General features: G+C 54.7%; 9 protein-coding genes across 9 annotated transcripts; 7 read left to right on the forward strand and 2 right to left on the reverse strand.

Annotated features, from left to right (window-relative positions):
• Positions 1–382: 382 nt before the first annotated feature.
• LTS14_004432 (uncharacterized protein) lies at positions 383–2,627 on the forward strand (the record flags this gene model as incomplete). The annotated part of the gene is made up of 2 exons (XM_064837134.1): positions 383–486; positions 545–2,627. 2 exons carry the CDS (start codon positions 383–385, stop codon positions 2,625–2,627), a joined length of 2,187 nt encoding a protein of 728 aa, XP_064695093.1.
• Positions 2,628–3,697: 1,070 nt separating this feature from the next.
• Positions 3,698–4,816, forward strand: LTS14_004433 (uncharacterized protein; the record flags this gene model as incomplete). The annotated part of the gene is made up of 3 exons (XM_064837135.1): positions 3,698–4,213; positions 4,278–4,599; positions 4,662–4,816. The coding sequence occupies 3 exons, from the start codon at positions 3,698–3,700 to the stop codon at positions 4,814–4,816; spliced, it is 993 nt and encodes a 330-aa protein (XP_064695094.1).
• Positions 4,817–5,058: 242 nt separating this feature from the next.
• Positions 5,059–6,350, reverse strand: LTS14_004434 (uncharacterized protein; the record flags this gene model as incomplete). The annotated part of the gene is made up of 3 exons (XM_064837136.1): positions 5,059–5,890; positions 5,945–6,209; positions 6,266–6,350. The coding sequence occupies 3 exons, from the start codon at positions 6,348–6,350 to the stop codon at positions 5,059–5,061; spliced, it is 1,182 nt and encodes a 393-aa protein (XP_064695095.1).
• Positions 6,351–7,590: 1,240 nt separating this feature from the next.
• On the reverse strand, positions 7,591–9,555 carry NUA3 (putative component of NuA3 histone acetyltransferase complex; the record flags this gene model as incomplete). Its single annotated transcript, XM_064837137.1, has 1 exon — positions 7,591–9,555. The coding sequence occupies one exon, from the start codon at positions 9,553–9,555 to the stop codon at positions 7,591–7,593; it is 1,965 nt and encodes a 654-aa protein (XP_064695096.1).
• Positions 9,556–10,267: 712 nt separating this feature from the next.
• Positions 10,268–10,832, forward strand: LTS14_004436 (uncharacterized protein; the record flags this gene model as incomplete). Its single annotated transcript, XM_064837138.1, has 2 exons — positions 10,268–10,545; positions 10,616–10,832. 2 exons carry the CDS (start codon positions 10,268–10,270, stop codon positions 10,830–10,832), a joined length of 495 nt encoding a protein of 164 aa, XP_064695097.1.
• Positions 10,833–11,543: 711 nt separating this feature from the next.
• GYP2 (GTPase activating protein (GAP)) lies at positions 11,544–15,014 on the forward strand (the record flags this gene model as incomplete). Its single annotated transcript, XM_064837139.1, has 1 exon — positions 11,544–15,014. One exon carries the CDS (start codon positions 11,544–11,546, stop codon positions 15,012–15,014), a length of 3,471 nt encoding a protein of 1,156 aa, XP_064695098.1.
• A 1,242-nt stretch (positions 15,015–16,256) lies between these two features.
• LTS14_004438 (uncharacterized protein) lies at positions 16,257–17,070 on the forward strand (the record flags this gene model as incomplete). Its single annotated transcript, XM_064837140.1, has 2 exons — positions 16,257–16,482; positions 16,541–17,070. 2 exons carry the CDS (start codon positions 16,257–16,259, stop codon positions 17,068–17,070), a joined length of 756 nt encoding a protein of 251 aa, XP_064695099.1.
• A 798-nt stretch (positions 17,071–17,868) lies between these two features.
• LTS14_004439 (uncharacterized protein) lies at positions 17,869–19,165 on the forward strand (the record flags this gene model as incomplete). Its single annotated transcript, XM_064837141.1, has 7 exons — positions 17,869–17,938; positions 18,025–18,292; positions 18,368–18,433; positions 18,545–18,769; positions 18,875–18,989; positions 19,053–19,079; positions 19,142–19,165. The coding sequence occupies 7 exons, from the start codon at positions 17,869–17,871 to the stop codon at positions 19,163–19,165; spliced, it is 795 nt and encodes a 264-aa protein (XP_064695100.1).
• Positions 19,166–19,825: 660 nt separating this feature from the next.
• On the forward strand, positions 19,826–22,725 carry MgSsk1 (Two-component response regulator SSK1p; the record flags this gene model as incomplete). The annotated part of the gene is made up of 2 exons (XM_064837142.1): positions 19,826–22,423; positions 22,522–22,725. 2 exons carry the CDS (start codon positions 19,826–19,828, stop codon positions 22,723–22,725), a joined length of 2,802 nt encoding a protein of 933 aa, XP_064695101.1.
• Between the last annotated feature and the right edge of the window lie 258 nt (positions 22,726–22,983).

The raw sequence follows: 22,983 nt of genomic DNA on the forward strand, positions 1-22,983 counted from the left end.
GAGTGCTTGGGCTAGACCAAATTGGCTGGTTTGCATAGCGTTGAGCATGGGTGGAAGAGAAAGGTGCATGGATAGCTTGAGCAGGCTAGAGTAAGCAGCCATGGATTAGTAGTCATAGCGAGCTGTAGATATGTAATGCCACAATTGCATTCACGACAAATCTGACTTAGAACGTAATGTAGAACTACGGCGTTCGGTATTGGCTGTCCTTTTCAGCCCCCAATCCACCTCGCATTCGTAACAAGTAGTGAATACCTACTACCATCTTGCCGCCACATACATCTTCACGTTTCCACGACTCATGACCTGAGCACATATGAGCGAGTGCCGCATAACAACAAAGCATTCCTGATTGATCAAGCATTTGTGAGCCAAGATCATCATGGAAGAAGCAGCTCCACAATCGCGGCCTGTCACCATCGCGCCGGCGTTCGATGGCATGCCAAGGCAGCAGGACAACTCGGGTCCACCTCAAGCTTCTACATGGTGGGTAACTGCAGTAGAATGTGAGATGTTGATTGACTAAAACTCACACCTCGGACAGTACGACATGCGCAAGGCGGAAAGTGAAGTGCGACAAGACTGGCCCTCCCTGCGCGACATGCAAGAAAGGTCGCCTGAATTGTTACTATGAAGCGCCTGCGCCTCGGAAGCGGAAGCGCAAGCCTATCGAAGATGTGTATGAGAGGTTGGAGCAGTATGAAAGCCTTCTCAAACAGCATGGTCTGCTCGATCAGTCGGAGAAGGCATCACCCACTGATGAGACACCGACCAACGGCGTGGATGCTAAGACGACAGTCATCGGCGAGAAGAAAACTGGACCAACTGCTGGCGAACTCCTGGGTATGAAGACCGGCAAACTAGTAAATGTTCGTGGCAAATCACGCTACATCGACTCCACACTCTGGACAAACCTCAACGAGGAGGAATTGCATCCTTCTTCAGAAGAAGACGAGTCTGGCGACGACGACCTTACGCGCGCCACGTCTTTCACGAACGGCACTTCAGAGTCCATGGCGGCTGGTATACTATCCGGTGGCTCCCCAGGAGCAAGTCTGTTGAATTTCCATCCGACGTACGATGCAGCAATGAAGATGTGGAAAGTGTTCCAGAGTCATGTGGAGCCCTTGACGAAACTCCTGCACGTACCTACTGCTACAGCACTTGTCCAAAGAGCGGCAGCAAATCCGAGTAGTGCTTCAAAGGCGGTGGAGTGTCTCATCTTCGTGATCTACCACTTTGCATGCGCGGTCATGGACGAGGAGGAATGTGAAGAACTCATGCATCAGTCGCAGTCAGTCCTTCAGAAGAAGTATCATGCTGCAGCCGTCCAGGGCCTAGTCAATGCATCGTTTGTTCGAACAACAGATCTCATGGTCGTGCAGGCATACGTCTTGTTCCTATTATCTGTACGCACAAGCTACGATCCACATACCTTCTGGATCCTGACTGGCATCGGAGTTCGACTAGGACAGCGTATCGGACTGCATCGCGATCCGGAGGATCTTGGCGTGCAGCCGTTTGAGGTGCAAATGCGCCGAAGGCTGTTTTGGCAACTCTTGCCTCTGGACGGCATCGCGTCGGTGATGAGTGGGACTGGTATGGCCGCGCCGTACGAGACATGGGACACCAAGCAGCCGCTGAATATCGACGACGAGGACATTTGGCCTGACATGGCCGAGACTCCCGTGGAAAGGACTGGTGCAACTGATATGATGTTCTGCATGATGAGGACTGAATTCGGTCGCTTTCACAAGAAGATGAAGCCATTCTTTGACGGTGCGGGCAAGCTATGGCAAGCCGGAAACACCGCTGCGGCGGACGAGATGGAGCAGGCGATTGCGGACTTGGAGGAAACTATGGAGTCGAAATACTTGCGGTACGCTGATCCGGTTTACCCTTTGCACCTGCTCGCTCTTCTTCTCGGTCGGGGCGCTCCGCAAAACGCACGGCTGCGTTTACGACTGCCGCGCATGCGGATGAATCCCGACGTGACGGAGGAGGAAAAGAAGACGACGTGGAAGATGTGTCTAAAGATGTTCGACTACGACAAATCCGCTCACACGAACCCGGTCCTAAGGAAGTTCTCGTGGCATATGCAAGCGGTGTTCCAGTGGGACAGTGTCATCTGGGTGCTCAACGAAGTCCGGCGTGGCTCGCCTGCTATCATGGATCCCAGCGAGGCTTGGACGCGTATCGAGTGGATGTTCGAATGCCATCCGCAGTTCATGAGGCCTGGCCGTGCGCTGCATTTCGCGATACGAAAGCTGGCGCTCAAAGCGTGGGATGGCCAGCCCGACCGCTTCAAACCTGCTGATCGGTTAGATCCATCATTCATCAAACAGCTACGCATGATGTGCGAGAAGCGGAGTGCTGGTTCCATCAGCAGTGAGTCGACTACGCAACCCAAGCCGAATCCTTGGTCACCGCCTGTCGATAATGGAGATACGTTTGTACCTGTGGACCCGGCGATCGCAGCGCCGATGGACGGTATCATGTTAAGTACGGCCATAGAGACGAATTTCTTGGACGGGTTCAGTGCGGATAATGTTGATTGGGTGTTTTGGGATCAGCTGATCCAGGACAGTGGGAGTTTGCCTCCTGCCATCAATTTTGGGAGTCAGTAGTCGTTTTCTGCGATCCGGCTCTAGCAATTTGAATGTGTGTTCTATACAGCTCTCAAGACAGATACTCAGCTCAATGAAAGCTGCCCACTCTTGCCACTCAGTTAGACGGACAAATCCAACTTTTCTTTTGGGAGAAGTCGTGATGTCGCGAGCCTCAGGCATTTTTCAGAAGTCCGAATCGTCGGGGCTGATCATCCGCTGTCATCGATCCACAACGATCTCCGGTCGATCACCACGAAACCCATGCACGCCACAACGAGCACTTCCCGTGTCTTTCACCATCAATCACGGCACGTAGATTATGCCGCAGCGCCATCCCTTTCGCTTGTGAGTGATGAAGCAATGGCTTCGACGAGCGTCTCAGTTGTACGCCGAGCCATTCACGTTGCGATTCTTCTCGACCTGCCGATCGTCTTCTTACTTTCAGCAAGCAGAGTTCCAAATAGGAGTGCACGACCTTCTGTAGAACTATAGCATTCAAAAGGAACCCACTCCGCTCCCTCGACGTGCATGTTAAAGCAGGATTTCCTACTCAGGGCCACGCATCTGGTGACGTAAAAATTCTATCATGCTCGACTTGACACCCTTGCAATTTCAATCGCCAACCCAGCAACCCTTGCATTTCGTGGTAGGTTTTATAGGTTGTGCTTAAGCATTACTGGATCGAAAATCTTCCGCATGTGAGGAATCTGGGCCTTTGCTCATTCATCTCACAAGACTGCAGCATATACACGGCACGCCGATGGAGTAAGTCGTGCGTCACCGCACATTTCGACGGCACGTCCGTGTATGATCATGGTGAGATTGAGCATGGATTCTCTCTTGGTGGCATTTCCCTTGTTGGGAATTTCTAGTTATATTTGTGTGAAGACCGCAGGCCTCAACCGAAGCACCTCCCTTATCATCCTCGTCTCATTCTTACTTCTCAGCGTTCTAGCGCTTCTACCTTTCGAGGCATCGGATTACTGCCTTAGCTGCTGGGCAGTCGACCTTTTACATCCATATACGGAAATTGTTTCTGACCGCGTTTCGAGCACTCAGCATCGCTAGCAGGAGACACCCAGTGCAAAATGCCCGGCCAGCAGCATGATGAGAAGTTCAGTAAACGACATGCCATGGACAAGCCCATGCTAGGCTTTGGCACACCGAAGAGCCTTGAAGGTTCACCGCTCACAGCGCACTTCGTTGCTGCTTCGGGCGAGTTCGTGGGGACCTTCATGTTCCTCTTGTTCGCCTTCCTGGGTCACATTATGGCTGTGGATCAGGCACCCAACATTGGATCAAACGGAAGCATTAGCAATCAGACGGTGATCTACATCGCCCTGGCCTACGGCATGAGCTTGTTGGTGACAGTATGGACAATGTACAGGATATCTGGAGGATTGTTCAACCCGGCTGTGACTCTTGGTCTCGTCATTACGGGCAACCTGCCACCTGTGAGGGGTGCAATCCTCTTTCCTGTACAGATTCTCAGCGGCATCTGTGCAGCGGCTGTAGCGAGCGCTATAATTCCTGGTGACATTAAAACAGTACAGACGGCGATTTCACCCGGTGTGAGCGTAGCGCAAGGTGTCTTCCTGGAGATGGTACGTTCATGCTGTCGAAGCATATGTGGTGAGATGATCAAGTCACTGACAGCTTTTGTTGTAGTTCCTGACTGCCGAACTCGTCTTCACAGTTCTTATGCTCGCTGCTGAAAAGTCGAAAGACACCTTCATCGCACCCATCGGCATCGGGTTGTCCTTGTTCGTCGCAGAAATAGCTGGAGTATATTACACCGGTGCATCACTAAATCCGGCTCGATCGTTCGGACCATGCGTGGTTGGACGTAACTTTCAGCACTACCACTGGATCTACTGGATCGGCCCATTCTTGGGTGCTCTGATCAGCGGAGGATATTACCACTTTGTCAAGTTCTTCCACTACGAGGAAGCTAATCCAGGTCAGGATAGCTCGGGCGGTCAATTCGACCGTGAGTAAAGCATCAGAACCCCACGTGTGGAACATTGCTGGGTTCTGACTGCGATCTTACAGGTGAGGTAGAAGAGATGAATAGCACACCATCCAGTCCTCGCGGCGACGAAGAAGAACAACGAGGTCTTGAGACGATCGACAGCCGGGTGGACAATGGTGGGAGGAGGGAAGGCACGAATGGATATCACCCTGGGTACGCTCCTGGCCGTGCTTGATTCAACGACTCCTTTGCGTGCATCTAGAACAAGAATGAGACAATGTGCTGAGACTTCCGGCTACAGGTATCCTGGAAGACGATCACAGACTTATGGGACAGACTGAGGATAGAGGCCTGCAAGTCCGGGCTGGAACTGGCTGGAACAAGCTACTGATAGGGGCTTCCATGGGTCTTTTGCACTTCTATACATGCCGTCATGTTGGACTATATCTATAAGCAATTTGCAAAGATGTAGACTGCTCAGAACTTTACCCCCTTTTGCTTGTAGAGGTCATACTCGATCGCACTGATCATTTCACTGACCATAGGATCACCCGGCGGCAACACCTGCGTCCCGAAAGTCAAAGCCAAGTCCGCCTCACGATCGATCAACCAGAACGGATTGACCATGCCGCCCCAGCTCAACGTGCCCTTCTTCCTCCTTCCATCATCATCCTGCATCAAAAGTATACCTCCCAGACCCCAATTCAATTCAAGCTTGGGCTTCCACTCTCCAATGACCGAGGCGCCGTAGGGACTCGCCATGAAGGCCATCAACGCTTTCTGTTCCTCGTCATTGAGTTGAGGCTGGAACATCATCTCCACCGTCTCTGGTTTGAGAAGTTTGCCATCGTTGGCAAGGATGCTGCGTTGGACGGCGAGGTAGTCGGACATAGTCGCGTATATGCCATGGCCGCCAAAACAGTCCACGGAGCCCGTGTTGAGGGTCGGAGCGTTGTGCGGCGCAAGCTTGCCATCAGGTCCGCGGACGGTGAGCTGTGGGATCCTGTCAGCCATACCTGGGTGTTTGTCCGGCCAAAATGTGATATTTTTCAACCCCATCGGCTTCCACAAGTTCTCCTGCATGAATTCTTCCAGGGTTTGCTTGGTGAGGTTCTCAACCAGTCGGCCGGCCCAGTCGATCCCGGTACTGTACATCCAGCTCGTTCCGGGTTCGTAGATGCCAGCATGGCCGAAGCGAGCCTCGATCGTCACACCCGTGTTAGCCACATGGCCTTCGTTCTGACGGAGCTTTACCAGGTCAGAGTTCATTGCGTCGTAGACTGTGCCAGCACTGTGGGTTAGCAGCTTCCTACTTGTTGTTAGCTTCTGCTCGCTATCATAATCGTCGTTCTACTTGATCTACCTTAGGGTGATGGGGTTCTTCCGCTCCTCAAGAATCGGCTTCTCATTTTCGTCGAAACCCTTGAAGATGGGCTGCTTGGCCAGGACAGGCAAGTGCTTGCCCACATCATCATCAAGACCGATAAGACCTTTCTCCACCACTCTCAACGCGGCAATGGTTGTGAGAAGCTTGCTTTGAGAGGCCAATTGCAAGACAGCATCGTCTTCGATTGCATTTCCACCTGCAGACTGAGCTGTCCCAGTCCTGTAGTTGTATGTGAAGCTGCCTACGATCTCGTTAAGGCTTGGATAGAACAATGCAGTCAGGTCACATGTAGCATACCAGAAGCATTCGTAGCAGCAACGATCACATGTGGCACCTTGCCATCCTTGACGCCCTGGTCAAGCGTCTCTTCTAGCTTTCCCATATTTCCAACTATAGTCCTCGAAAGAGTCCCAGTCTGTCTCCACTAGGGCAGTACTCGTAGCTTTATATATTCTGCCCAAGGGCCCCCAGGGAAGGTGATGCCGAGGTGCTGAGACATCAGATTCGAAGCTACACGCGACGATCCGACGGCCTGTATACAGAAATGGGATAGTGGTACAGGCAGCTGCATCCCATGCTTGGAGAGCCACCGCTCAGCAGGATCATGAATCGTCGTTTGTGGAGCCAACACGCCAGTCTTAGTCCAGGAAACGAGGTAGATCAAGGCACGAGATTTGTAAGCACGCCTGTATACGAGCAGAATACGGTATCATTGTGGTTAGTGAACACGAAAGTGAGACCACATCGGCAAGCTCACGCGGCGAGGACTAGAACAACACCCCACCATCATAACGATGAAAACATGTCTCGGAATATAAGTCCTCTCTTGTGTAGTGGCAAAAGAGGTCTTTGCGCATACTGTCCGGACTAGATCACCCACAGCACAACAATACGCAAGACCCCGGACAGCAGCCTGAACCGCGGCATTCTGCACTTTTGCACACACTGCTCGTCACTCTTGTTCAGTGATCTTTCTCGTCGCTGACAGCGCGCGACTACTAACCACGCCTCATGCTTCTTGAATTCACAATGTGCCGGACCAATGAAGAGATTAGAAGGGCAGCCCGAAGAGATCACGGACGAAGTCGACGGGGGGGGTTTCCACCACGAACGACCAGCTCGACGTGCCCTTCTCAATCTTGGATCAGTAATACTCGTCCGAGCTCCCTTACACTCGAGCCCGCGACTCGAGTCGAGCTCGAACACATGCGTGCCTGCAGCCATGGCATGGCAGCCGCGATGCGTGCTGTCCTTGCAACCGTTCAAGGGCGACTCGTCGGCTCGCGGAGCACATCACATGCCACCTCCAGCCGAGCCGGGACAAGCCCATCCCATATCCCTCACACTGACTTCCCGTTCGTTCCCATTGCTATGACGGCGGGGCGTCCATCCCTCTTCTCGGTATGGTTTCGCGATACCATGTTGCCAGCAGTGAGTCATGCTATGAGCGCTGCAATTCAGAAACTGCTGACTTCGACCGGGACTTACTTCAACTCATGTTACGTCGATGGTAGGAGAATGCTGTATGCACATCGTCCATGCCTGTCAACAATAGCCAAGTCACCCTTCTCTCCACATGCTCGGATTGGCCGGTTTCTGAAATCGCGGCCTTCCTACCGACTTCATACATCATCCTCCCCGTCCTCATCCTCCCCCCCAACCTCAAACCCCCCACTCCAATCCCATCGATCCCCTCTCGCTTTTCTACTAACAAACTTCACAAACCGCAAAGTCCCCCGATCCCTCAAAACAATACTCAGCGTATTCCAGCTCGCAGGGTTCGAAAACAGAATCCCGTCGTCCTCTGCCTCTCCCTCAGCAGCGGCTTTGTACACAGCTGGATCGGAAGTATCTTTCTTCTGCTTAGCTGAACGCCGTGAGCCAGCGCCTGTGTGTGAGGCACCGGCTCCCGCCTTAGCGGAAGAGCCGTGTGCTGCGTTGGCGGGGATGGCGACACCGTCGTCTGAGCCATCCTCGTCGTCGTCGTCGTCGTCGGCGTCATCGCCAGCCATATAAAGCTCGTAACCACCTACACCATCTTCCTCCTCCACATCGTCAGCCTTTCCATCACCATCCCCCTCCTCCACTTCGTCCCCATCATTCCCACCTCCCCATCCCTTCGAAGGCGTCCCACAAAGGGTAAACTCCACCTGCGCCTCCTCGGCCTCATACCCCTGCGCAAGCTGATAATCCAAACCCCTTCGGAACCTTCTCGCAAGAACTGAACAACGCTTCAGCTCCAAGCCGGTGATGCAGGACATCCATTTCCGGAAAGAAAGGCTAGGGAGGAGGAGGTTGAGGAGTTGTTCGCGTGGACTGAGACTATCTTGGCCGGGTTGGGCGAGGGCGTATTGGTATCGGTGTTTGTGGGGTGGACGGGAGGTGCGCATGGGTGGGAGGTCGAGGGTTGTGGCGTCTAGACTCTCCAGTTCTTCGCGGAGGGCGGAGGAGAATTTCTTGTTGAGGATGTTGGTGAGTTGGAGCGTCGACTCGTCGGTGAAGAGCTCGTTCAGCTCCTCGACCGTATCCGGCGTGAGGTAATTCGGGGTGAGGAAGCGAAGTAAGAACTCTAGATCCGCTTCCGATAATCCTTCATCCTCCTCCTCCTCCTCCTCATCATCCTCCTCAGCAGCTTCCTCTCCATTCGCCTGCCCACTCATCGATTCAGGCTCGAACCACTCCGTCCGCGGCTCATCAAACCCCTCCGCCTTCCCCTGCAACTGCTGCAACGAACTCATCCCCGCCAACTTCTCCTCCAACCCAGCCTCGAACCCCTCCTCCCCCTCCTGCGGAATATGAAACCATCCACTAATCGCCATCCGCACCCTGCCCCCATCACCCTCAACATCCCCAACACCCCGATGATAAACCTCCTCAACATCATGAAAGCTCTCCCCCGGCTGCACGGCAAAAAAACTGAGCTGATTCCACGCCGGCGGGATGACCTTCTCCCATTCCGCTCGAGGAAGTTTATACTTCTTCCCATCCTCCCCCTCAACTTGGTCCGTAGGATACAATCGCAAAGCACCACCCCATTCCGCTCTCCACGCCTTCTCCGGATCGGTAAGATATAAAATATAACTCACCCTCCTCGACCCGATCACGTCATCATGGCAGAGTAAATGGCAGCCGGGCACGTAGACATTAACCGCCATATCCGTCTTCCCGCCACTGAGCGGACCCGCACCGGAAACCTTCTGGATCCATCGGCGGAAGGGAGGGCTGTATAGCGCATCGCGGAGTTGGAGGAGACTGGGCAACTTCTTCAGGGCGTCCGGGTGCAGACCATCTAGGTTGGCCAGGTCGCCGGATTGGTGGATCTTGTAAATGTCGGTTTCTTTCGGGGTGAAGTGGATATTCTCTACGATTTCCGATCGCACGGATCGGAGGAGGGGGTCAGAGATCAGGTTGTGGACCACGGCGTGTTTGTAGGGTGTTGATGCGGCGTAATCGGCGGCATACTTGTCTGCTGAGCCAAAGACGTTGGGGCCAAAGTGGCTTTGGATTTCGTCCTCGGTGGCGACTTTCTTCCTGCTGTAGCCATTGCTCTCCTCGCTTATAGCATCTGTATCAGCCTTGCGTTTCATCTCGTCCTTTCTATACAGCTATATTTACATACAGATGCTGAACAAGACTTCAATACCGTCTCATAAATTTCTTCCAATGGACGTCCAAACCCCCCCCACCCAATCACGCCTCACCTCTCCCGCGACTCTAAAACGGCGCTCGGCGCTAAACGTACGGCCAATCTTTAACCCCTGCTCCTGCCGTGACAGGATGACGCCAGCGGCTTTGGGTTTTGGGGAAGTGGGAGCCAGTGGAAGGTTAAATGGGTGGGTGATAGGAGTGCGACGAGCATGTGATATTGTTTTTCTTCTACACGCGCGCTCGGAGCATCCATCTCGTTATACAGGAACGCGAGGCGAGACGAGACGAGACGAGACGGTCGTACGACAGGTCGCAGTAGTGTGGGGAAGAGAGAAAGGGGTATCTGGTATAAGGTACGTGGGAAGCTGGCATACGGTATCACGAGATGCATTTCTTGAGCTGCTGTTGATCATCTGCTCCTTCTTCACCTGCTTGTCCGCGCTCTTGCTCCCTTTCCCTTCTTCACCCAATATACTGTTTAAAGACGGAGAAGCTGATCTAGTGTCTGGTACACGACAGTCAACATAATAATACAATCACGTCATATCAACAACACCAATCACATGCACAACCAGCAGTAACCAATAATCCCATCAACATCAACAATCTACCCCACCCCACTTACCCACCTACTCACTCCCACCCCAAAAAATGGCCATCTTCGACTCCATCGGCTCCAACTCTTCCTCCGGCGGCCTCCCCGGCGCCCTCGTCCGCCTCGTCCTCCGCTTCTTCCAATTCATCCTCGCCCTCACCGTCGCCGGCCTCTACGGCACGGATCTCCACCACGCGCACCAACAAAACAAGTACACTGATGGAAAATGGGTGTTTGCTGAAATCGTGGCGGGTCTGGCGGCCGTGACGGTGTTGGTGTATGGGGTGCCATTTTTCAAGTCGTATTGGGCGTTTGGGTGGGATTGGGTGATGTTGTGAGTTCTTCTCCTCTTCATTCACCTTATCCTCCTTCCTCGTTCCACCCTCTCTAATAATGGTTAATAGCGCCCTCTGGACCGCCCTCTTCGGCCTCTTCGGCCGCATCTACATCCCTGCCCACCCAACCCCGAAACAAGGCGGTATCCACCGCATGAAGAACGCCGTCTGGGTCGATCTGGTCAATATGCTGCTCTGGCTCGTCACGGCGAGTTATGCTACGGTGATCTTTTTGAGGAATCGGGGGAGTGGGAGGACGTTGCATACGGGCAGGGCGAAGGTGTAGAGTATTGGCCTGCTGCGACCGGTGGAGGCGTCGGTGTGGGAGGGTAGGGAGGGGTTGAGGGGGGAGTGGTTTGGGGGGGTTAAGGTGCATCCGGGGTGGGTGGGCGTGGGAGAGGTGGTGGAGATTGGGCAGATGAGCGGGGTTGTGTAGGGAGAGTTCCAAGGGATGTTAATGGGGAGGGAGTTGTTGATGAGGCTTTTGATCATGTCTTGATGATTGACTAGGATAGCGCTGCGTTATACCCATGCTGTAATGTTAGCGTTCGTGGTTGGTGTAATATTGTTTCGTCCTTGGAGTCGATTGTCGTGGCGATTGTGTCAAGCTCCATGTCGTGGCCTACCCATCTCGTTGGACCCATGTACCACTGTTGGAGTAGGGAACGGCGATAGTCACGTACTTGCATAGTGTATGCAAGACCTGCATGATATCCGGACCTTCCGCTCGGCGTGCCGAAAGGTGGTTGCTGCGCGGTCAACGTTCCGCCAAGAGCTGATGAGATGTGAAGTCGAGCTGATTACTGTCTCATACACAGACCTGGTCTTACCAACCAAAAACCATGGCGTTAGCTTGAGGAGCAATACAGATGCAAAGACCTCTGCGAACCTGCTCAGCATTCCCGGCAATGAGCTGGTCTTGGCTCGCCAGTCCCTACAACCCCAAATCACTGGTAGATAATCGCAACCACTCTTACAGCGGGGCAACCAACCAACCATGTTCCTCTCCAACCTCGTCCAAAAGGCCCAACAGCTCATCGACCCCGCCGCCCTCCCGGGACCCCTCGCGAACCTCACGACTGCCTCCTCCGACCGACCCTCCAAGGCCCAGCTCTTCCGACACCAGTTCCGCTTACCAGATACTCAAAATCCGCTGTATGAGATCACCGCCGAGCTCACCCTCCCCTCCAAGCCGTCAAATCGTAGTAGTGGTAGCAAAGCACGCACCTATCAACCACATCCCGGAGCCGGCACAGCCAAGAACTGGGATAGTTCGAACTGGGACCGGACGGCGGAGGAGAGAGGGACGCATTATGTCGGTCAGCTGCATATCAGTGAGCAGTTCCTCTGCTTTAGCACGGTGAATACTACCTTCGTCTCCACGGCTTCGACCTCAGCTTCTTCGGCTTTCACGGGCCGAACTCATGGGACTGGACCGGCTGGAGATGGGTTCACGCTTCCGCTTTGCGCGGTCCGGAGGGTGGAGAGGCTGCATACTCAGAGTCATATGTTTGCGCTCGCCATCACGACGTGGACGGGTCAGGACGCTGGAGTCAAGGGAAGTGAGGCGCAAGGGTTGGGATCAGGGAATGCGCCTCCCAAGCTTACAATCACGCTAGAGGGGTCCCGGTTACAATGTGAGCGGTTCTGCGATGGGTTGAAGAAGGGGTTGAGGCAGGGGATGCGCGAGGTGGAGAATATGCGGGTCGTGGTCGCGGAGTGCTATTCGGAATTCTTCTCGCAGGGAGATTTCGAGGCCGAGACGAGTCTTGCGGTTGATACACGGACGGGGGCGGATGGGAAGGAGATCAAGCCGCCGGATACAGGATTAGGGACGCTGTTCACGTATCCGGGGAATACGAGGAAGTTGCGGGATCGGAGTAAGATGCGCTTGTGGCATGAGTATATGAGGGACAATGGTCGCAATACGACGTTGGTGCGACAGCCGGACTTTCATCGCCTCATCCGCGTCGGCTTGCCGAATCTGCTACGTGGCGAGATCTGGGAACTCACGTCCGGATCGCTTTGGCTCCGGCTACAGAAGCCCAAGCAGTATGAAGAAACGCTCAAGAAGCACGAAGGCCAGCAAAGTCTAGCAATCGAAGAGATAGAAAAGGATCTCAACCGCTCCCTCCCCGAATACGCCGGCTTCCAATCCTCCGAAGGCATCGGGCGTCTGCGCAGAGTGCTAACCGCCTACTCCTGGACCGACACGGAAGTAGGCTACTGCCAAGCCATGAACATCGTCGTCGCCGCCCTCCTCATCTACCTAAACGAAAAACAAGCCTTCTACATCCTCTCCACCCTCTGCGACCGCCTCTTACCCGGCTACTACAGCCAAACCATGTACGGCACCTTACTCGACCAACGCGTCTTCGAATCGCTCGTGGAGAAAACCATGCCGATAATCTGGGACCACCTGCAGAAAAACGACGTCCAGCTCTCCGTCGTCAGCCTCCCCTGGTTCCTAAGTTTATACATCAACTCCTTCCCCCTCACCTTCGCCTTCCGCGTCCTCGACGTCTTCTTCCTCGAAGGCCCCAAAGTCCTCTTCCAAATCGGCCTCGCCATCCTCCGTATCAATGGCGAAGAACTCCTCGACGCCACGGACGACGGCACCTTCATTTCAGTCTTGAAATCCTATTTCGCGCGGTTGGGGGAGAGCGCGCACCCGAAGAGCGAGAATGCAAAGCATCGCCAGATCACGAATTTCCAGGCCCTCATGGTCGTGGCGTTCAAGGAGTTCGAGGGCATCACGCAGCAGACGGTTTCCGAGCAGAGGGTGAAATCGAAGCCGGGCGTGTTGGAGGGGATAGAGATGTTTGCCAAGCGGACGAGTATCCGGAATTTGGGGCCGGAGAGCAAAAAGTTGTCTGCTAATGATCTCGGGTTCCTGTATGATCGGTTCTACGCCGTGTTATATGAACGACAGCAGCGCGCGCAAATGGTGCAGGCGGAGACGGAGCGGAGGGCTAAAGTCGCTAAGACGAAAGCCACGGAGGTCGTCTCCGGGATTTCTACCCTGGCGCCAGAAATGGGTAGGGTGGCCCTGGGAGCGGCGAGTACGACGATCATGTCCTACGACGCTTTCCGGGAGTTCCTAGCCGGAGTAGCAAAATGGGCCGTAACGGACTCCCCTTCCTCCCCCACCAAGCCCTCGCACGAGGAGAACGGCGGATACTTCAACTCCCTCCGCAACCGCAACGTCCTTACCGCAACAAACGCAATGAGGGAATGGGGCACCGGCCCGGAACCCGCCGATCACGAGTTCCTGCAACGCTTATTCGGGAAATGGGATTCTGAGGATGTGGGCGGGTTATCTTTACAGAATGTCGTTTCGGGACTCGCGCCGATTAAGGGCGGCAGGGATTTGATGGGGGTGATTGAGTGGTTTTTTGAGTTGTATGATGACGATTCGGATGGTAAAGTGGATCGGGAGGGGATTTTGAGGATTTCCGAGGCGTTGCTGTTTTTGACGAGGAGGGGGGTGGAGGTTGGTGAGGTGGAAGGGGGTGCTGGGGTTGGTGCTGTTGGGGGCGAGGGGCAGCAGAGTCGGGATGAGAGATTTTTGGGGGCGGTTAGTGCGTTTATCCGGCGCTGTTTCGAGTATGCGGATCCGGATCATCCTTCGCGGCAGGCGGAGAAGGAGGTGGTGGAGGCCACGGATCTGCTTGGTCTTTCTTCCTCCTCTTCAGATGCTCAGAAGGACGCCGGCGAGTCTGCGACAGACGATGCCATGCTCTCCCGGCCCTCAACCAATACCTTCGGCCAGACCACTCCCGCTTCGCCTTCTCCCTCGACGCCTAGCAGGAATAACACAGCGGCGAACGCGGCTCTGGATCCTAGTAGTCCCGTTCATATCACCCTCCCGACTTTCCGGATGTTGGTCCTTGCGGACGAAACGCTGGAGGCCTTTTTCGATTCCGGGTTCGCGAATTCCTTTCACCTTGCCGATGCGCCGTTGGCGAGTAGCACTATCACCTCACCCTCATTCCTCGGCGCTGTGGGCCAGGCGAGCGCTTCTGCTTCAAGTGCGATGGGAACAGCTAATAGCAGTCTCGGTGGTGGGGGCACAGTATCACCCGCTAGTCTCGGTCTACCGGCTATCAGTCCCGGTGGCGCGGCAGCGGGCGTTGTCGGACCTGGAAAAGGTCTCCGCGGAGTCTTGGACAATATCGTCACGGATGGGATGAGGGTTGCTGCTGAAGTCCGGCGACGCATGGACGAGGCGCAGAAGGAACTTGATCGGGGGGTTTCGGGGAGGACGGCCGAGGCTGATGATGATGATGAGGAGGGCGAGGATATGGGAGATTTGCTTGAGGGGGCTGAGGCTGATGCTGGGGGGAGTATTAGGAGTGGGAGGTCACGAGAGGCGAGTTTGTTGGATGAGGAGGTTGGTGGGAAGGGGGTTGTGGGGGTGGAGAGGGTGGGGAGTAATTTGAGTAAGGATACTATGTTTGAGCGATGAGGGCTAAGGGGTTTGTTGGATGGGATGTGGGCCGCGACTGCCTGCTCTCACGACACTTGGACCAGATTGCGCCTGCTGTGCAGATGATGGTATCGCATTTGCCAGCGTACTGCGGCGGCCCGCTCACAGCTACCTGGCCCTGGACGAAGTGAGCTTTAGTATCCTACTTCTCAGCACACGCCACTGTACTCGCGGGACTTTTATACGATCTTCCGGCCAACGCAATGGGAGATATCTTAGGTGGCCCACGCGGAACATCAACGCCACCGAAATAGACGCCGAAACCCATTGCCACAACGCCTCCCCTTCTTTGACTTGGTACGCGATATGTTTGAGGGCACCTTCGCAAATCACACAACCGCGCTCACCACAGAAGTGCCGGAAGGCGAAGAGAGCATAGAAATACATCATTGACTTGCTTCTTACAGCATGAGCTTGTGCCTGCTCTACGGGTTGTTACTCGACATCTCAAGGCCGGTCGCAATGGTGTGACTTCACGGAACGGAGTGTGCCCCGAGGGGTTTCAACGTGATGAAGCCGCAGGTCGCAAAGCAGTGTGATGGTCTAACGTGCTCGCTCTCGACAGCGTTGCAGCATGCTACGGGTATAGTGTTCTTAACCCTACACGGACGTGGACGATGTGGGCATCAAGACTCCCACGGACGGCCCGCCGAGTTGTACGGGGAGATGGATGGCATCGATACCGTGAATATGGTGGCGCTCTAGCCAGGAACAAACAACGTTGACGGGGAGAGGAGAAGAGGGAGACCCTGGGAATGTGGAGGGAGGTAGCGTGGGAGGGCATTGCTTCGTGAACGAGGTCGTGGCGGGAACGAGGAAGTACAAGTGAATGATAACATCATGGTATTGAAGAGACTGGTGTATGCCAAGAACGAGCCTGACTTCTCAAGGGTTGACAGGTGATGGAAGCTCGCTCTTGCCACATTGGACCTCCTTCGGTGCGGCCCGAATCTAGCGCGTGTTCGTTTGCTGCCTTCCTAACAAAGCCTGTCCTGTCCTCGACCTACACAACATCGTCAGAACAATACACGATGGCCTCAAAAGACAGAATTGTCGACGCCCCCTGGTCCAATCGCACGACCACAACCGGCGTTTTCGTTCTTCCACCTACCACGCGAACTCCGCAACAATGTCTACGGCTCGCTCATGAAGTGCTGTGAACCATGCTGCGACCCGAATGTGCACTATACGCTACGGGCACGTCGGTACATCATTCCATCCATGCGACTGATTTCTCGCCCGTTCAAAGCCGAGTACGAGCAAGAAACCTCCCGGGCGGTGGAGCTGCTGTTCACAACATCGGTGGGCCTTCGTCCATACGTTGGTAGTCAGCGCAGGCCCATGTTCGGAGACTTGCCGGCGCAGATCGGCTGCGTCATGCCATATATCCAGCGCATCGAGTTGGCTATCACCGCGAATGACAACCGCGCGTGGTCTATAGGGCTGAGTGCGTCCTGCCTCGTTCCCTCTCGCACACGTATCAGTACTGACACTCACTGCTACAGACGCGGACTACATCTTGTCCCTCACTCTCAATGGTATGGACCAGCTTCTCGCCATGATGCCGAAGCTTCGTCACGTTGCATTGGAGATTCACGCCGTTCACAAAGGTAGAGTGGGAAGAGGAGCACGATTTGCAAGACTGGTGCGCGACATCATCGCCACTGGCGAAGAAGTGGAGCAGCGGGTGCCAGCCAGATTTCGCCAAAGCATCAAAGTCTGCTCTTCTGCCATAATCAAGTGCTCATTCTACATGGCTAAGCCGAGACCAGGCGAAAGCGGCGCACGTCTCCACATCCTTCCTTTGGAGAATAGGCGACAAGTCAGCTACAAGGCTGAGAAGCCAGAGCGACACGATGGCACTGCGCATGATGGCCATTTCGTACTAAGCGCCAGGGACGCAGGCTCTTTTGACTTGGCAATGGAGGAGACCATGATTTTGAGTAATTACGACGAAGTGGAGGGAGGAGTCGTCGATGAGGAGCATGTGAGGGAGTATGAGGCGGCCGAAGGCACTTCGGGAATTGGGGTTTGAGGATCTGACAAGAACATTGTAGATGGTGTGAGCTTGTAGATTGCGAGGCCCAATAATGGTTGACCTGGTGCATGGATTTAGCCATGCAAGCAGAAGGACAGAGTAGCAGACGTGCGCATTCGACTAGGGCGCGCCCATGCTAGGAGCTTTGGCATGAGGTATACAGCCTCGATGACTGCTCCTACAATCCCAAGAAGTACCCCTTCCCCGCATGCCATTCACTTCGCACTCGATCTCTGAAAAAAGGAACCCTCACACGTCAGTGGCATAGCTCGCGCCGTAGCAACGGCCTTCTTAACGCCGCCTGATGGATATGGACTGCGTAGAGTCTGACGAAGAGCTATAGCGGACGTGATGGGTGGCGGTATGCTATGTCCGGCCACTCTCATGTTTATCACATAGAGCTAAAAGACTACTTTCCAATAACAGCATTGAGGCCGTCCAGTGACTGTGGATGTCGGCCTCGAAGATGTGGGCATACCAGTGCCATTCGAATGATGTCTTGAAAACCAAACAACGCCTGCTAGCAGAAAGTACCTTCCTACTGTCACAATGTATACATCTGCTTAAGGTACCTGGTAAGGATGAATAGTGTGTGGATAACAGTGCCGTGAACTTTCTCCACCCTTGCAACGAATAACGTCACCACGAAGGTTTGGATTGAGAGACTTTTAAGTCCTCACTTAAGTCCGAATGATGTAGACGACCTCCTCTCACGATATATAATCTAGAAGCAATGCTGCCCGTGCGTTCTACAATCGTATTAAACTAGTCAATTGAAAGTACACGAACGCCACCATGTCCGACGCAGTAAAATACACCAACAAGCTCCACGGCGCCAAGGTCCTCGTCATCGGCGGATCGTCTGGTAAGCAAGAGACCACTAGAACTATCTGACCAGCACGCCATAATTTCCAAAATCCCAATACCTTGCTTACAAAACAAAACACACAGGCATCGGTTTCGGCGTCGCCGAAGCCCTACTCGAACACGGCGCCCACGTCATCATCTCCTCCTCCAACCCAGACCGCGTGAACTCCACCCTCGACAAACTCCTCAAAGACTACCCCTCAGCCAAATCGCGCCTCTCAGGCTACCCGTGTAATCTCGGCGAGCAGGCGAGTCTGGATGAGAATGTCAAGCAACTGCTTGAGAAGTCGACGAAGGAAGGAGGGAAGTTGGATCATGTGGTTTATACGGCGGGAGATTCGTTGGCGATGATGTACGTTTTCCCACGATCTAAATGACTGACCAGGAAGTGGTGAGATTTGGAGCTGACGGTTATGATGCTGTGTAGTCCCATCGGCGAAGTAACGACGGAGAAAGCGATCAAAGCCGGTATGGTCCGCTTCTTCGGGCCCTTGTAAGTGTGGCAAATCAAAACACACCTCCCCCCTTTTCCTCCCCCACCACCACCCTCTCCACATAGACAACACCTTACTCACTCGGTCAATTTTTTTTGTTCGACGAACAGAATAGTAGCCAAACACGCCCCCGCCTACCTAAACCCTGGCCCGAAATCCTCCCTCGTCCTAACCACGGGCTCCGTCTCCGAACGTCCTCGCCCGAACTGGAGCGTCATAGGCTCCTTCGCCACGGGATTGCAGGGCATGACCAGGGGTCTGGCGTTGGATTTGAAACCCATCCGGGTGAATTTGATTTCGCCGGGGGTGGTGAATACGGAGTTGTGGAATGGGATGTAAGCAAGCAAATCCCTATCCGATGAGTGGGAAGGTCGTTAGGAGGGAGTACTGTGTGAGGTGAGGTGCTTTTGCTGACGTTTTGTGTGTTTGTCGATGTGTAGGTCCGAGGAGCAGAAACAGAAGCTTTTCAAGGAGTCGGCGGAGAAGTTGCCGACGGGACGGGTGCCCACACCTAGTGATATTGCGGAGGTGTATCTGGGGTGTTTGAAGGATCAGGTGAGTTTACTGCTCTCCAAAGGACTGTTGTGAGGGTTTTCTGACGGAAAGGGGATGGTGTAGAACATGACTGGTTCGATGATTTCAACGGTAAGTGGGAGCTTCGTCCTTCGATGTTGTGAGTCGAGCTCTGCTGATGTTAGTTGCGATAGAATGGTGGCGCGCTGCTTGTATAGGTGAGATGGCATGCGGGTTTGGATGAAGGCAGTGAGTTTGTATGGTCGGGAGAAGAAGACGTGCTTTTGTGTACTAAGGTGTGGCAAGTAGCCATCACATTGGCCTTATTACTGCACCACATTATTGACCTCGGAGACTCCAATTGTCCGTCGGTAGTCTGATGAATCGCATCTTTGCCGAAGTGTCTCTGTGTACCTCGTCCGTGAGTGTGTGCGTCTGCCTCGGAATTGTGACGTGCAAGTACCTATGTAAGGTAGCTCGTACTTGTAAATGGGTGAGCCACAGCAATCGCAGCCACAGCAAAAAGATCGGATTAGGATTCTTCCGACAATTACGCCACGGACCTGCCAATAAACGCTTCTAGTGCAGCGGGAGGCGTGGCAAATTGCATCTGTGGCAGTACAGATTATTGATGTATCGCAAAGACAGATGTATGTAGGTCGCATGCAGGAGTTTGCAGCATTTTGTTTCACGGTGGCATGGATGGCCTGACAGTATTATTTATCCACTTAATCGACGCAGACGCGGTATACTTCTAAAGCAGACGCGTCCTGTATATCTCGTGAATCTAATCATGCCCGCCGGAGTTTTGAGTTTCGCACTTCACCTGGCGCACGCTTGAAAGGAGCGAGCTCCGCTGTTCGTTCCCAGTTCAGGGAATGGCCAGAGGCATATTTGCACTGGGTCGACTGTTCAAGAGGAGCAACTCTGCGAATACGACCACGACCTTTACGACCACCACCACCACCACCTCGACGTCGACGTCGAGTACTGGCACGACCACTCCGCCATCTGAACAACAACCAACGCGGAATCTTCCACAGATCGAGGCTGTCGTGTCTCCGCAACAAGCTGGGGCAAGGACGAGGCGCAGCGCGTCTCTCACCAAGCTCAGGGAAAAGGGCAGAGGGACGGAGTTAGCGGAATCCGTGGCAGAGGTGAGGGAGAGTGTGTTGCTGGTTGGAGAGCTGCCGTCGCCTGCTGCGACCGACTTGTCGCCGGCACGGAGCGGGAGTGAAACTTTGGGCGGTGGTGAGGGAGAGGTGCCGACGCGAGACGTGAGCGCGAGTCCACCACCTGTGCAGAGAGAGGATAAGGTGGTGCTGGACCCGCCGGTGGTACAGATCCAAGCACCCACACCGGACGTGGAAGCGAAAGAGCTGCTGGGACGACACTGGCTTGAGCGGAACGACACGGCGGTCGACACACCTCTACCTGCACCCTCCTACCAGCCAAGACTAGACGACGAAGTCAGCTCGCTGCGTTCCGTCTCGCCCAACACCGTCCCAGCTGATGGCCCACAACGACATCAGCTCAGCATCAGCACTGCCCATCCCGCCGATGAGAAGGTAGTGGAAACGGTCATTGACGCTCCTGCTTCCCCCCACCCCAACAACATCAGCTCTGCTCTCAACACAAGTACACTAGCTGCCTACTTCACTCCCGCTCTACCCGACATGTCACAATTACTGCACCGCAAGATCTGGGTGCGGCGGCCCGGTGCCTCGGCTACCATGGTGCAGCTTAAAGCGGATGATTTAGTGGATGATGTTCGGGATATGATCTTGAAAAAGTACGCCAATTCACTGGGGAGGACGTTTGATGCACCGGATATGACGTTAAGAATACTGCTTCGGGCGGAGGCTGGACAACCTAGGGTGGAGAGGGTGCTCGGGCCAGAGGAGGAGATGTGTAGGACCATTGACGAGGAGTTCACGGGTGGGCAGAAGGTGGAGGATGCATTGATTATCGATGTACCTGTCCAGGAACGAAGGACACCGCGACCATCACCCCGAGCGTATCACCATCCGAGCTATCACATGCTGGAGGACTACCGGCCGGTGGAGAGTGGAACGGACTACTTCCCTCCCATGCCTGCTGTGATACCACCCAGCATGCCGCAAACCACGAGCTCGCATGACGGCAGCATGAACAGTAGCAGAGGCCACCACCCTTCCATTGCCGGCCTCCACCCTGGACAAGAACCACGCTCAATAGCCGTCCTCAGCACCGGCCAGATCCCTCCTCTACCCTCCCCAGGCAGTGTGATGCGGAACCGCGGCCATCCACATCGTCCAAAGGTAATACGTCAGCACACCGCCTCGCCCACCATCCTCTCCCACCCATCCCAAATCAACAACTCAAGCGGCGTGCCACTGAGTGCCGCCGCTCAATCCAGTCTTAATGTAAACCCACAACTACCGCTGGTCCACCGAGGCAGCACAAGACCACGGAACGACTCGATGGCTTCGGAGACACTCCTGCACCACAGCAACACCAACGGCATGTCCGTCCCATCGAGCGCTATCCCACAACCACCCACCCCCCCAGCGCCGGAGACTCTGACCGGGCACCAAGCAGGCAGTACCCCGCCCACCCCATCCCAACTCGTGGCCCCCGGCCGCCGAATCAAGAAAGCCGGCGGGCGCAAGATCCACCCCGACAAAAGCGGCGGGAGGAGTAGCCACCAACGCTCCGACAGCCAAACGGCCAAACCCAGCACCCCCAACAGCATCCCAGGCCTCACCAGCGTCCTCGACAGCAGCGTGCCCCCCATCTCCGTCCTGATCGTCGAGGACAACATCATCAACCTCCGCATCCTGGAAGGGCTGATGAAGCGTCTCAAGGTGCGGTGGCAAACGGCGATGAACGGGGCAATCGCACTGGATAAGTGGCGGCAGGGGGGTTATCATTTAGTGCTGATGGATATCCAGATGCCGGTGATGAATGGTCTGCAGGCTACCAAGGAGATCAGGCGATTGGAGCGGGTGAATGGGATCGGGGTGTTTAGTGCGGACCCCGGGAGTGTGGAGGGGAGTCCGGCGGAGAAGGAGAAGGAGAAGGAGAAGAAAGAAAGGCAGACGCCGAATGGCGCCGAAGTCCCATCATCAGCCGTGGAGGACGGCGACGACAAATCCAAACCCTCCGACCTCCTCCCCATGCAAAAACAAAAAGAAGGCACAGCCCAGCTCTTCAAATCCCCCGTCATCATCGTCGCCCTGACCGCCTCCTCTTTGCAATCCGATCGCCACGAGGCCCTCGCAGCGGGGTGTAATGATTTTTTGACCAAACCGGTTTCGTTTGTCTGGCTGGAGCGGAAGGTGAAAGAGTGGGGGTGTATGCAGGCGTTGATTGATTTTGATGGGTGGAGGCGGTGGAAGGAGTTTGCGGCGCGGGAGGATGAGGGGAAGACGGAGGTGCAGCGGGAGGTGGAGCGGGGGAGGGAGGAGAAGGAGAGGGGGCGGGTGGCTAAGATGGTATGTCATCCCCTTTTTGTACCTGCTGTTTTGAGAAGTTTGGCGTCACTTTTGAGATGCGTTTGGTGGGTGCTGACTTTTGTTGTGTGTGTGTGTAGGCTAAGCTGCAGGAGATTGCTGCGAAGAGGAAGGAGAAGGAGGAGGAGGAGAAGAGGAGGAAGAGGGTGAGTTTGTTGGCTCAGCAGCAGTTGCTGCAGCAACAGGCGGGTGAGGTGGGGACGAGTGTTACTACTACGAATGGTGAGGGCTCTGGCGCGACGGCGGAGGGGTCGACGAACGGGGTGGCGCAGAGTGAGGGATGAGGTGATATGCATTTACCGAATTGATGGCGACTTGAGGGGGTGGTGCTTTCGAGCGGTGTCGTTTCAAATCGCTCGAGTAGGGATTGGTTTCCTTTGCTGTCGTCGTCGTGGCGATTTTGAGCGAGGCGTTGTGGTGTTTCTTTGTGAGGATATGGTCGGTTATGGTCCGGGTGGGTCTGGGGGGAAAGCATTTACTGTAATCGTGGAGGAGAAGAGAAGAGCAGAGAAGAGAAAGCAACATCATGTTGTATGGGCTGA

Source organism: Recurvomyces mirabilis (assembly GCF_035927965.1).
Source record: "Recurvomyces mirabilis strain CCFEE 5264 chromosome Unknown scaffold_10, whole genome shotgun sequence".
In the NCBI taxonomy this organism is placed as follows: domain Eukaryota; kingdom Fungi; phylum Ascomycota; class Dothideomycetes; order Mycosphaerellales; family Teratosphaeriaceae; genus Recurvomyces; species Recurvomyces mirabilis.